The sequence below is a fragment of the Ovis canadensis genome, chromosome 1 (genome assembly GCF_042477335.2).
Source record: "Ovis canadensis isolate MfBH-ARS-UI-01 breed Bighorn chromosome 1, ARS-UI_OviCan_v2, whole genome shotgun sequence".
In the NCBI taxonomy this organism is placed as follows: domain Eukaryota; kingdom Metazoa; phylum Chordata; class Mammalia; order Artiodactyla; family Bovidae; genus Ovis; species Ovis canadensis.
Window position 1 is genome coordinate 21,577,199 of NC_091245.1, and position 14,408 is coordinate 21,591,606.

The 14,408-nt window shown below is 42.2% G+C and overlaps 2 protein-coding genes across 6 annotated transcripts in view; one reads left to right on the plus strand and one right to left on the minus strand.

The window, feature by feature from the left end:
* Nucleotides 1-14,408, minus strand: part of LRRC41 (leucine rich repeat containing 41) — a 44,316-nt gene that overhangs the window by 18,187 nt on the left and 11,721 nt on the right. For 2 of the 5 annotated variants that reach the window (XR_011256969.1, XM_069589305.1), the window contains exon 2: nucleotides 340-645. Coding sequence is in view for 2 of the 5 variants with exons in the window: in XM_069589305.1 (XP_069445406.1) it covers nucleotides 340-538 (199 nt within the window). In the remaining 3 variants the exon portion in view is untranslated. Of the gene's footprint in view, nucleotides 1-146; nucleotides 646-14,408 lie in introns of those variants that run through there. The other 3 variants (XR_011256973.1, XM_069589314.1, XM_069589346.1) reach the window with 3 other exon arrangements.
* Nucleotides 16-11,195, plus strand: UQCRH (ubiquinol-cytochrome c reductase hinge protein). The gene is made up of 4 exons (XM_069590298.1): nucleotides 16-1,035; nucleotides 7,070-7,096; nucleotides 7,836-7,997; nucleotides 10,983-11,195. The coding sequence occupies exons 1-4, from the start codon at nucleotides 982-984 to the stop codon at nucleotides 11,013-11,015; spliced, it is 276 nt and encodes a 91-aa protein (XP_069446399.1). The 5' UTR covers nucleotides 16-981; the 3' UTR covers nucleotides 11,016-11,195.

The following is a 14,408-nucleotide window of genomic DNA, read 5'->3' on the forward strand; positions in this document are numbered from 1 at the left end:
CGACCCAGTCCGAGTGTCACTTCGGTGACCAAGCCCCGGCTAGTCAGCCCTGCCTCTTGTCGCCCGGGCTCTGCCCGCTTCACCCCAGACTGGGCCTCCTGGCCTCGCCCCCCGAGCCCCCCAGCCAGGCCGCGGTGCGGGTTCACCTGCCAGTTTGGTCTCCGTCTTTACTGTGCCCAGTCCTGCCAGTCACAGAATTCTTGCTCCGACCCGAAGGCCTGACTTCCAGTGCCCAGAGCTGGGCCTTGCCCCAGGCCTCCTGGCCTCGCCCCCCGCGCCCCCCGGCCGCTGGGCCGCCTCCGTTCGTTGCTAAAGGTAGCCCCTCATCCCGCGACTTACCCCACACCCCGCTTTCCAGAACCCCCATATGGGCGCTCACCGCCCGCCCGCACAGCTCGAACAGGGCGGGGGGAGCGCTGGGGCCCGAGGCCGAGCTCTTCGCTGGCGCCGCCTCCCGGGACGTGGCCTCCATGGTCGTTGCTGCCGCTACCTCACAGAACCAGCAACTCCGGGCGCGCCAGGCCTCGGGCGCCGCCATCTTGGGGAGGTGCGCGAGTCCGCGAGTAGCAGTCTCGGGCCGCCATCTTGAAAAGGTCAGCAGTTAGGACGGTTCCATCGACGATGTGGGGAAGACTGGGAACTGCGCTAAAAGAATATCAAGTATTTTTGCATACTTCCCAAGTTTCTTAGAAAGCAATAATTCAAATAACTCCCCAGGTAAACATATTTGGGCCTGGTGTGGCTAAGTGGGTATTCCTTAGCAAATCCTTCTCTGGTGCAAATACCAGCTATCCCTGTCCCCTGCCTCTGGACGGTAGTACATGCCAATCGGAGCGTGTGTTCGCCACTACGACTAGTCTGCCGCACTTCCGGCCAGATCGCCGGATATCCGCTGAGTGACCCTTACAAGTCCTTTTTGATCCTGAAGTGGAATAGGTGCCGCTGTTGCTGCTTGTGTTGAGTCCAGAGCCGCAGCCGGACATGGGGCTAGAGGACGAGCAAAGGATGCTGACCGGGTCCGGAGATCCCAAGGAGGTAAGAGTCTCGGGCGACTCGACCTCCTTTCACAGCCCTGAGGCTCAGGACCTGACCCGCCAAAGCACGGGACCCTCTGGGCCCCCCTTTCCTACTAGAGTTTGCAGGGTCGGGAGAGCTGGTTTCCCCGTACCTTTCCCCAGAGTTCGTCGGGTGACCTTGGGCAAGTAGGTGACTAGGCTTTCTCTGGGCTTCGGCTTTCCCACTCTGTGAATGTGATTAAGGGTTAACGAGAGGGAAAATGCTTTGTGGACTAAATTTTTGTAAAAATGAGGCCTGCTTATGTTTTTAGTCAATCAGCTGTTCAGAGCGTCTAGTTTGACTAATTTGGGGAGCAAGCTGCCTCAGCTAGGGTCAGGGATCCTGGTATATCTTCTGTGGAGATTCTGGGCATCAGGCCTTAGGCTAGTTTCTGTGAAAACGTGAGTTAGTTTTCCTTGGGTGGAGGGAAGGGAAAAGTGTCTTTGGGGACAGTGTGGGGATGTGCGGTATAATTCTGTGATGAGAGAGGGAGCTCTTTCCCAGAGTGAGAATGCCAATTTAATAATAATCATTTATTGGCTGCTTTCGATTCCAAGTGCTTTATATGTACTAATTCATTTAAGCCACACAATAGTCCTGGGAAGTACTAGGCAGCCATAGTATTGCCATTTTACAGATGAGGAAACAAGCATAGAGGTTAAATATCTAATCTGAGGACACACAGCTAATAAATCATGGAGACAAGAATTGAACACAGACAGCATGGTTCCAGACAAGGCTTAGCCACAGTGTTACATGGTTTTACAGAAGCCAGCTAGTTTTGTTTCCCATCACATTTCCTATCTTTCGTTCTCTGATCACTTCCCTGCGGTTGTTCTGGGCTTATGGGTTAAGAATAATTGGGAACTAGTTTATGCCATAATCTTTTCTAGTCTTATGTTTAGAAAAAGGACAAGAAAGAAATGGAGCCAGTCTCAGGATATTCAACTGGAAGTATACCAGAAAGTTCAGTAGGGCTTATCAGCAGTAGATGAGAAAACAGAAAGTAAACAAGTAGTCAGTTTTTAAATGAAGAAAACTGAGGTTTGTTTCGAAAAACCTATACATCTTGGAGATTGAATCTTTTTATTTAGTATGACCTTGGTTTTTATCATTGATACGAAGTTTACCTGAAGTAGTCCATATTCAGACTTGGATTTGGATTTGTTTTCTCAAAATATGCCATGATACTTTTGACACAAAATTATCAAAATGATCAATAAAATAATCAGTGTAGTAACACTGCTAATAGGGAAAGGATATAAAGGTCTTGTTTCTAGGATACTAATTTCTGGTTTCTAACTCAGGCAGAATGGGATTTCAGTTTTTTTGAATAACTTTTCAGGATGAATTTTTTTTTTTAAGAGCAAGGTTAAGAAATCTTGTTTAATGGAAAACTAGAATTGTGCATTCTAAGTAATAACTTCACATTTAGAAGACACCTTTGTTAATTTGAGAATAAATAGCCTGGATTACAGTGGAACCTGCCCTGTCCCTCACTCCAGTTTTCATAAGCTTTGGTCCCTTCCCTGAAGATCATACAATGGGGCAGATTGTATGGAGTTTTGAAAACACAGTGAGGGATTGTTGAACTAGTTGTTTTTTTCCTCTGTATATACCTTTTCTTTCCCTTCCTGCAAACGTGGACATGTACATGCACTGGTGGGTAGATGCTTTACTTCTGACTGGTTGAGTTACTGATCAGGCTCTACTGTGCCCTTCCTCCCAAAGAGATTTTTTTCCCCCCACACCCCTTGGAAGAAAAGAAACTGAGGTTGAAGTAATAGGTAGGGCCTCATGTTTTTTAAGCTTGTGAGTGGAGTTGTGTAGAGCTTCGGTACACTTATATTGATAGTGTACTTAGAGTCCTGAAAGTTCAGCAAGCCAAAAAGCAGTGACTGAAATTATCTTTAAATTCTGGCTAAAGGAGAATTTAGGTTTGGCTATTTTCATATACCCAATTCAAATTCAGAACATAGGAAAAAATTTTAGCTTTCTACCTAACTTGGTTTGGGAATGTAAGGATTAAATTTAGCAATTTCTGGTACTACTGGTATGTCTCAGAATTTAGAAGAAAATATATTTAAGTTGACTTTCCTGTAGCTCAGATAGTAAAGAACCTGCCTGCAATGCAAGTGACCCAGGTTCGATCCGTGGGTCAGGAAGATCCCCTAGAAAATGAAATGGCAACACACTCCACTATTCAGACACTATTCTTGTCTGGAGAATTCCCTGGACAGAGGAGCCAGGCAGGCTGTAATCCATGGGATCGCAAAGAGTTGGACACAACTAAGCAGCTAACACACACACACACACACACTGATTCCATATGAACAGCTGACAACTTGAATGACTGATTAATTTGGTTGCACTGGGTCTTAGTTGCTGTACAATGGGATATTCATTGCATGTGGGTTCCAGAGCACGCAGGTGCAGTAGTTGCAGCAGGTGGATTTAGTTGACCTTGAGCCATGTGGGGTCTTACTTCCTCAATCAGGGGTTGAACCTGGATCCCCTGCATTGCAAGGTGTATTCTTAACCACTGGACCACCAGGGAAGTCCCTGAATCTTTTTTTTTTCCCCATAATTAAAACATTTAATGAGCATAAATATATGACAGATATTATAGATACGGTTAGGTATTACATATTTAGCATGATATTTGCAAAATCTATACATTAAAATTGATATGGCAATTTTACTGTGACAGCTTGAATCTATATCAGAAAATGTTTGATTAGTGCTTGTTATTACTAAACTGGGAGCCCCTTAAGGGTCTATTGTAATTAACCAAATCATTGCAGATATAAAGTGCATAAACTTTAGAGTGTTGTACACACTTACGTTTGTTGCTAATGAACATGAGATTGTGTGTCCTTGTTTAAACATACTCAGGACTTGTTTCAATCAGGTATGGTAAGGTTACAAGCATGGAGACAACTTTTTTTAAAAATTTAAACTACTTTATAATTTAAAATTATTTAAATTGTATAAGCTGTAAAGTTGTTTATATCAGTGACCCTGTCTAGTATGATATCTATTACCCTTCTTCAATGCCTGTCCCCCATTGATATCGTTATGGAACCCCAGCTGGGGTCCCCTATTCAGCACCGACCGCCCCCTACGTGCGTACACACACAGCAGCTGCTCCTCCTCCTCCTGCTCTCCCACCCACAGCCCTTGACCCTGGCCAGCCTCCCCCAACACAGGCCACCAGATGGGCTCCTAAGACCCTCCCCCCGACACACGGCAAAAGGCTATGTACAGCTCATTCCACTGGGGATGGAGAGCGGGAGGGTGTACGCTAGACCTTGGACTGGCAAAGAGAGGCCTGGGGTGGGGGGTCAATGTGCCTCAGTTTCCTCCCTAATGACAATGGAATTTTTATAATATCTGAAAACTGAGGGGACTTCCCTGGTGGCTCAGACAGTAAAGAATCAACCTGCAGTGCAGGAAATGTGGGTTTGATCCCTGGGTTGGGAAGATCCCCTGGAGAAGGATATGGCAACCCTCTCCAGTACTCTTGCCTGGAGAATCCCTTGGACAGAGGAGCCTGGTGGTCTACAGTCCCTGGGGTCGCAAGAGTCGGATACGACTGAGTGACTGACACACACCCTTCTTCAAAGCATAATCAAGATAAGACAACTGTTTTTGAATTAAGTTTATTACTATAGTTCCTGACTATATATAGTTATATAGATAGCGACTGAACTGACTGACTGTAGTTCCCAAGAGAAGAGGGCAGGCCATACCACCCAGGGCCACATGGGGAGGTGCCAGGACCAATCAGGAGCAGAAGAAGGACTAGGTGAGGCAGGATAGGCATGTTCTGGCAAGTTTTGTTGTTGTTCAGTCACTCAGTCGTGTCTGACTCTTTGCAACCCCATGGACTGCAGCATGCTAGGCTTCCTTGTTCTTTACCATCTTCCTGAGCTTGCTAAAACTCATGTCCATTGAGTTGGTGATGCCTTCTTGTCCTCTGTCGTCCCCTTCTCCTGCCTTCAATATTTCCCAGTATCAGGGTCTTTTCCAATGGGTTGCTTCTTCCCATCAGATGCCCAAAGTATTGGAACATCACCTTTAGCAACAGACCTTCCAATGAATATTCAGGCTTGATTTCCTTTAGGATTGACTGGTTTGATCTCCTTGCAGTCCGTTTCCTTGCAGTCCAAGGGACTCTAAAGAGTTTCTCCAATACCACAGTTCAAAAGCAACAGTTCTTTGGCTCTCAGCCTTCTTTATGGTCTGACTCTCACATCTATACATGACTATTGGAAAAACTATAGCTTTGACTATATGGACCTTAGTCAGCAAAGTAAGGTCTCTGCTTTTTAATGTGCTGTATGGGTTTGTCATAGCTTTTCTTCCAAAGAGCAAGCGTCTTTTAATTTCATGGCTGCACTCACCATCTTCAGTGATTTTGGAGCCCAGGAAAATAAAATCTGTCACTGGTTCCATTGTTTCCCCATCTATTTGCCATGAAGTGATGGGACTGGATGCCATGATCTTCCGTTTTTGAATGTTGAGTTTTAAGCTAGCTTTCTCCCTGCTTTCACCTTCGTCAAGAGGGTTTTTAGTTCCTCTTCACTTTCTGCCGTAAGGCTGTTATCTGCATACCTGAAGTTATTGATATTTCTCCTGGTAGTCTTGATTCCAGCTTGTGCTTCATCCAGCCTGGCATTTTGCATGGTATACTCTGAATATAAGTTAAATAAGCAGGGTGACAATATCCAGCCTTGACATACTGGCAAGTTTAAGACTGGATAATTTCTTAATAGGCTGTTGACTTTGGGCTGGTCCCTTTTTGTTTGGTACTTAGCCCTGATGTGTTTCTTCCAGTCCAGTGTTTCTCATGATGTAAACACAAGCTGGAATCAAGATTGCCGGGAGAAATATCAATAACCTCAGATATGCAGATGACACCACCCTTATGCCAGAAAGTGAAGAGGAACTAAAAAGCCTCTTGATCAAAGTGAAAGAGGAGAGTGAAAAAGTTGGCTTAAAGCTCAACATTCAGAAAACGAAGACCATGGCATCCGGTCTCATCACTTCATGGGAAATAGATGGGGAAACAGTGGAAACAGTGTCAGACTTTATTTTTTGGGCTCCAAAATCACTGTAGATGGTGACTGCAGCCATGAAATTAAAAGGCGCTTACTCCTTGGAGGAAAAGTTATGACCAACCTAGATAGTATATTCAAAAGCAGAGATACTACTTTGCCGACTAAGGTCCGTCTAGTGAAGGCTATGGTTTTTCCTGTAGTCATGTATGGATGTGAGAGTTGGACTGTGAAGAAGGCTGAGCGCCGAAGAATTGATGCTTTTGAACTGTGGTGTTGGAGAAGACTCTTGAGAGTCCCTTGGACTGCAAGGAGATACAACCAGTCCATTCTGAGGGAGATCAGCCCTGGGATTTCTTTGGAAGGAATGATGCTAAAGCTGAAACTCCAGTACTTTGGCCACCTCATGCGAAGAGTTGACTCATTGGAAAAGACTCTGATGCTGGGAGGGATTAGGGGCAGGAGGAGAAGGGGACGACAGAGGATGAAATGGCTGGATGGCATCACCGACTCGATGGATGTGAATCTTGAGTGAACTCTGGGAGTTGGTGATGGACAGGGAGGCCTGGAGTGCTGCGATTCATGGGGTCACAAAGAGTCGGACACGACTGAGTGACTGAACTGAACTAGCCCTGATGTGATTAGTACAGGGGCAATAATTGGTTTAGTGTAGGAAAGTTAGATAAAGGTAGATGGTAAGAAGGGTTTTGGATTGGTTTCTTTGAAATGTGTGCCCCCTGGCAAGTTGTTTGCCAACTCTAGAAATTAGGCAGCCCTGGGAGGGGCTATCTCCAGGATTAGCAAGGCTCCTAAAGTGTCAAAACACTATAAAATATAGAAAAATTTAAAACATGATTAATACTGTCTATCCTCAGTAATTACAACATCACTATGATTGCGAATATATATGTCATAAAATTGCTGCTGACATTACTTTTGTTTTCATTTTGTAGGAGGAAGAGGAGGAAGAGGAATTAGTGGTAAGAGCTGTCTCAGGTTTGGAACCATCTCAGTAACAGAAAGTTTTGAGTTTCATGAAACTCTAAGGGCATTTTAAGGATACTCAACACCTTGGGGAGAATGAGAGTGGAAAAATCCTTTAATACTCCTGTTCAGTGTTTCTGGCACGTGGGCCTGGGAGGCTGACACTTTTCTGGGTTTGGGGCTTCTACAGTCATGATATCAGAGAGCAGAGTAGCATCTTGAAGGCCTGGTACTCAACCATGTGCTCTTTGTGGTCTAATAAGGAATTCTAGAAGGAATCTTAAATGATCCTTCTCCATGTTAACATTGCCTTTGTAGCTGGTCAGCTGGGGTGCATAGGCCAGTTGTCCATTGAGGGGAATTAAAATTCACAGACATTATATATCCCAAAATGATGTGATAATAAACAAGGCAGGCCTCCTCTAGATGTCCTTCAAGTTTGGCCAGGTTTCCTTTATCACCTTGTTTTTCAGATAGGACTGAGGCTTTCAGTGCATACTGGCAACCCTGGAAGGCAGGAATGTGAAACTTTCCCCTTCTACTTAGCATCAAAATTAAATGGGAGACCCCATTCTGTTCTTTCTGGCGGCAGTGTGGCTCTGCCAGGTGGCCTTCTGCATGGTAATTCAGAGACAGCAGCTTGGTTTGGTGGTTTTATTAAAGCATGTGGTTTATGGGTCTCCTAAAATCCCCATTTTGTTTTTGTGTGTGTGTGTGTGTGTGTTTCTCTCTCAGGATCCCCTAACAACAGTGAGAGAGCAATGCGAGCAGCTGGAGAAATGTGTCAAGGCTCGAGAGCGGCTCGAGCTCTGTGATGAGCGTGTATCCTCCAGGTCACAGACAGAGGAGGACTGCACAGAGGAGCTCTTTGACTTCTTGCACGCAAGGGACCACTGTGTAAGTCCGCCTAAAGTCCGGAAGGGGAAGGCTTATAGTGGCCAGGGAAGACTTGGTGATGACCACCTTTCTTTCCATCCTAGGGGCAGGACAGTGCTAAGCATTTTACATACATAATCTTACATAATCCTCTGATTCACTGAAGATAGCTATTCCCATTTTACAGATAAAAAACTGAGGCTGAGAAAAGAGATGTGGTGTTCCAGTTTAAATTGCTAAGCAGGGGACTTCCCTGGTGGTCAGGTGGTTAAGAATCTGTGCTTCCAATGCAGGGGATGCGGGTTCAATCCCTGGTCAGGGAACTAAGATCCCACATGCCACACAGCAGGTCAAACAATAAATAAAAATAATTTAAAAAATAAAAATAAACTGCTAAGCAGTAAGGAAACTGGATTCTGTATTTTAAGTACAAAAGGCTATTCTTCAATATATATTCTCCAGTGTGTCTTGTACATAATAGTTGGTACAAAAGTTTTTTTTTTAAACTTGTTTTTGACTTCCTTACATATGTAACAGTAACATATTTTAATAAAGTACAGGGTGGGTAGGCAAAGTTTGATACTATTGTTTGTGTTAAAACTGATTGGGTGGCAAAAGATGCCTAACACCATTAGCTCTCAGGGAAATGCAAATCAAAATCACAATGAGATACCCCTTCACACCTCAGGATAGCTATAATAAAAAAATAGGAGGAGAAATGGGTGAAGGGGGTTGATAAATAACTCCCCACAAAATAGTTAATGACCTCCACTATCATAATTTATGCTTCAGCAATCCCAATTTAGATATTTTAATTCTATAATATACAGTGCAGACACACAGATGCACATGGACACGTATTTGTACACAGCTCCTCTAACACATTCTAACAGGTAAAGAAAATTCTGTTTGGCCATGCCATGCTGTGCATTTTGTAGTGTTTCCTGACCAAGGATTGATCCCGTGTGTGCTGCATGGAATTCCAACCAACCACTGGACCCACTGCCAACGAATTCCCTGGAATTTTTTTTTTATATATAAGAACAAAAATCCAACTGAAGTCATACTGTCTAGAGATAAACATGTTTTCTTATATAAACATTTTTAAACAAAATGAAATCATAATAACATAACACATTTACATATAAAATGAAGGAGCATTATATTTCTTTCCATTGATTTATATTCATATTTTATCCATCCTGTAGTTTATAATTATTCATACAGCTTTTTTTCAACATGATTTTAGTGGAAAGAGGGAAAATTTATATATAAAATACTTATATACTGCTTTCTATATCTTAAGAAATGTGTTGGTGATGTGGAGAAACTAGAAACCTCACATACACTGCCTATTGGAATGTATATTGGTATAGCCTTATTGAAAGGTCTGGCAGTTCTTCAAAAGGTTAAACTTAGAGTTAACATATGACCCAGCAATTCTACTCCTAGGTTACACCCAAGACAAATGAAAACATCTCTACACAAATTTGTACACAAATATTCATAGAACCATTATTCATAACAGGCACAGTTGGAAACAATATAAATGCCCATCAGATGATAAATAAAACTTGATGTATCCATATAAAGGAATATTATTTGGCAATAAAAAGAAAAAAGTACTCAGAAAACATGTCTGTTGGTGGGGTGGATAAACAAAATGTGGTATGTACATAAATGGACTATTATTGAGCCTTAAAATGGAAGGAAACGGACACATGCTATAGCATGGGTGAACCTTGAAAACATGCTAAGTGAAATCAATCAAAAACAAAAGAACAAATACTCCACTTACATGAGGAACCTAGAGTAGTCCATCATTGAGATAGAAAATTGAATGGTAGTTGCCTTTATTTAATGGCTATAGAGTTTTAGTTTGGGAAAATGAAAAAGTTCTGGAGGTTGATGGTTGTAGAACAGTGTGAGTTAGTTCACTTCAGTCGCTCAGTCATGTCCGACTCTTTGAGACCCCTTGAATCACAGCACGCCAGGCCTCCCTGTCCATCACCAACTCCTGGAGTTCACTCAAACTCACGTCCAGTCGAGTCGGTGATGCCATCCAGCCATATCATCCTCTGTCGTCCCCTTCTCTTCCTGCCCCTAGTCCCCCTCAGCATCAGGGTCTTTTCCAATGAGTCAACTCTTTGCATAAGGTGGCCAAAGTATTGGAGTTTCAGCTTTAGCATCAGTCCTTCCAATGAACACCCAGGACTGATTTCCTTTAGGATGGACTGGTTGGATCTCCTTGCAGTCCAAGGGACTCTCAAGAGTTTTCTCCAACACCACAGTTACTTAAGGCTACACAAATGAATTGCTTAAAATTATTAAAATGGTGAATGTTATTTAAATACTTTGAGTCAAAATTGGGTTAAGATCTGGGAATGAGACGGGCGTGGTCCCCTTTACTGAGTTATAAGCCAGCACAGGAGACAGAAGTAGAATAGTTAGTAAACTGGTAAATCTCCTGGGTATAACCTTAGGATGCCCTTTACTGAACCTTCTGTTTAAAGTTGCTGTTCCTTCCCCCCACCATTTTATTTTCCTCATAGCATTTATCACTACCAGAAGTTATACGTATATCATTCTCATTGTTCTCTTAAGTTCTATAGGACACAGATATTGTCTTGTTTACCGTAGTGACTCAGCATCTAGAATGGTATCCGGCATATAGTAGATGTTTTATAAATATTTGTTGAATTAGTAAGCACTGTGATTGGGAGTCATAAGTTTCTTTGGGAAAAACAGGAAGGACAGGAGCTTGTTGAAACCTAAATATGTAATGTTAGGTTTTAAAGGAAAATTAAAAGATGAAAAAGTGTGGAAGAGATTCCCAATTAAGAAGATAGTATTCCGGTAATTGAGGGGAGTTCACTAGGGCTCAAGAAGAGTGTGAGAAGGTGAGTGGTAAGGGAAGAGGCAGTGCTGCTCCAGGTTATGAAAAGCATTGTAATTCATGACATTAAACATGCCAATTGATGACATTCTTTTCTTTCCCCCATCTAGGTAGCCCACAAACTGTTTAACAGCTTGAAATAAGTGTGCAGATTTGTTCACCCCAGCCTTCATCACCTGGGCATTGGGATATTTCCTCATGGTTTTGAACATGATGTTTATTTGTGTAACTAAGTTCATGTGAATCTCAAGGATTTTGGCTTAGGCAAGTAATTTCTGTGTAATTATCAGTGATTTCATCTTAATAAAGTCCAGTGATCAGCAGTCTTGCCTTCTTTTTTTTTTAATTTAAAAATTTTAAGCATGAGGACAGATAGAATAATAATCATCCCCCATATACTCATTACCTAGCAATAATAAGGACTTAAAAAATTTTTACTTTGATGGCATTTGTAACACTAATTGCTTAATATTATTAAATACTCAGTTCATATCAAAGTTTCTTTTATCTCAAAAGTGTCTTGGAAATTCCCTTTGCAGTCCAGTGGTTAGGGCTCTGAGTTTCCCCTGCAGTTGGGCACAGGTTCGGTGTCTGGTTGGGGAACTAAGATCCTGCAAGCCGTGCAGCACAGCCAAAAAAATAACAGCAAACAGGTTTTGGTCTCAGTGTCCAACAAGATTACTTTTCTTTAAAAATACAGTTTTTAGGGGAGAGTGGAGAGGGGTACTGGAGTCTAAACAGGGTGAGGAAAGAGGATCTGGCCAGGCAGTGCTGGCAATGGGAGACTGGGTACATAGATACACGGGGAATTGGTCCAGTAAGTAGATATATTGAAGATAATGAGATCTAGCAGAGAATGGAGATATGAATATAGAAGAGGATAAAACCAGAATGAAGCCTGCAGTGTTCTTATTGGTATGAATTAAATAAATACAAATTTTAATGTAAGTATATATAGATGCCAATGTGTATATGTAGGGAATATATACATTCTTCATCTTGGCCCACAAAAAGGGCTTTATTATCCACTCAAAGGATCCAGGGCTTCTTGGAGAAATGGGTGATTCCAAGGCTGGGGTGGGGAAAGTATAAGAAACCTGAATATTTGATTCAGAGAGAAGGAAGTGCTCAAAGAATGATAGGGACATATCAAGAGTACATAAAAACCCTAGCCAAATCTAGGACAACTTGAGCATCAAAAACATCAAAGTACTGGATTATAACTCACTGAATAAATCAGAAATCCATGAATCATACTAATTATATAAATAAGTGAATCAACTGAAAGCTTGGTAAGAAGGGGATATATATTATTTTATTAAAGGAGAAAGTACACTGGAGAAGTCCAGCAGACAGTTGAAAGCTGACATCTCCAATAATGGGACAGATAAGTGGACTTACAGGCAGCAATGAGAACACAGCATCACAGATTCCTGTAAGGTATAGGTAAGATAAATCCAACCAGATAAATTGAGGAACATTCTATAAAATAGTACATTGTACAAAATCATCCTTACTTGTGTCAAGGGTGTGATAGTCAAGACTGCTGAACCATTTCACACAGGAGACTAGAGAGAACACGTGCAACGTGTGACTCTAACCTGGATCCTCTTGTTAAGGGTGTTACTGGGACAGTTGGTAAAACTTAAACGGAGTCTGAATTAGATGTCAGTGACTTAATGATAAAGCTTGGAATTACTAAAAAACATTGTAGTAAGTTCCATGCATGTGGAACAGAGGCCAACTTGTAGTCCTGTGAACCATCCATAAGCCTATGTCTAGAGTTAGAACTTGGCACATTTCCCCATAAAAACAGTAAATTTTGATGAGGCTCCACAGTTATCACTAATGAGCTATGTTGCCTAAGGGATAGGCAAAAATGTTCCCTGTTCCAATTGGGGAGACAGGCTAGGTCAGCACTGTTCGATAGAGCAGTGTGCAGTGACGACAAAGTTCTCTTCTGTATTGTCCAATATGCTAATGTGGCTAATGTGACTGAGGTTCTGAGTTTTAAATTTTATTTAATTATAATTAACTTTGAATTAATTTATATTCAATAGTCCTGTGTGGTTACTATGTTAGGCAGCAGAGGACTAGAAGTTGCATCTGAGTGATAAATGAGGGGAACAAGCCCTCCAGGCCCTGGAAAATTGCCTTTATACTGCAGTCAACTGTTGCTTTGTAGGAAGGCACAACCAGTGTTGCCAGATCACTTGTTTTATGTGAAATCTCCCAGTTGTTAAATGTGAACAACTAACTTTTCAAAGCATTAGGCTAAATAAAACACACCTATGGGCTGGGGCTTTAGCTCACTAGTTTGCAACCTTTAGTTTGCACATGAGAAAGACCTATATGTAAACAGTCATACACAGAAAGTGAGCCATGCCAGAAATGAGTGTTTTGTGCTTCAGAAGTAATCAGCAGGCTGATATTCAATATAGCCTGCAAGACTCAGGCTTCACAGGCATACATGGTAATGGAGCTTCTGAGAATCTGAAGGATTGTGTTTGGAAAAATGGGGCAAAGGGCAACTTTAATCTAGAAGCTCTTTGAGCCTATTGTCCTAGCTACAGGGATGGCCAGCATCTTCCAGCCACTTCTGACTTAGAACCCACTTCAATAGTTATGTATAATCCTCCCAAATACCTATATATAATAAGTTCCCTACATATGAACCTTCAAGTTTTGAACTTTCAAAGATGTGAACATGTGTTTTCATGTCCAATCAGGTAAGTTCACATGTCTGGCATACATTGTCACATGCATGCATCCTCTACAAGTGGTTGTGTTTTTGTGTACTGTATAGTACTGTATAGAGTACAGCAGTACAGAACCTTTATTTCAAGCACAGAAGGAAGTGTACAAGCAGCAGTGATGTAGCTGGTACTGCTAAGAAGCACCAAACAATAACAACGGAAACAAAAGTGAAAATAATTGAGAGTGGGGTGAGATGAAAAGATGGTAGACGTCACTTGTTCTTATAACATGAATTGCACTATTCTAAAGAACACAGAAGAACTGTACAAAAAACTTCATGACCAAGATAATCACGATGGTGTGATCACTCACCTAGAGCCAGACATCCTGGAATGTGAAGTCAAGTGGGCTTAGACGGCATCACTATGAACAAAGCTAGTGGAGGTGATGGAATTCCAGTTGAGCTATTTCAAACCCTGAAAGATGATGCTGTGAAAGTGCAGCACTCAATATGTCAGCAAATTGGGAAAACTCAGCAGTGGCCACAGGATTGGAAAAGGTTAGTTTTCATTCCAATCCCAAAGAAAGGCAATGCCAAAGAATGTTCAAACTACCGCATAATTGCACTCATCTCACACGCTAGTAATGCTCAAAATTCTCCAAGCCAGGCTTCAGCAATACGTGAACCATCAACTTCCAGATGTTCAAGCTGGTTTTAGAAAAGGCAGAGGAACCAGAGATCAAATTGTCAACATCCGCTGGATCATTGAAAAAGCAAGAGAGTTCCAGAAAAACATCTATTTCTGCTTTATTGACTGCCAAAATCTTTGACTGTGGAT

What these genes read in the sequence shown, in the direction of transcription:
- UQCRH (XM_069590298.1), top strand. Translation starts at nt 982, where the DNA reads ATGGGGCTAGAGGACGAGCAAAGGATGCTGACCGGGTCCGGAGATCCC. An exon ending in AGGAGGAAGAGGAATTAGTG is followed by an intron (nt 7,097 to 7,835) that starts GTAAGAGCTGTC and finishes TTTCTCTCTCAG; the next exon opens with GATCCCCTAACAACAGTGAG. An exon ending in TGCACGCAAGGGACCACTGT is followed by an intron (nt 7,998 to 10,982) that starts GTAAGTCCGCCT and finishes TCCCCCATCTAG; the next exon opens with GTAGCCCACAAACTGTTTAA.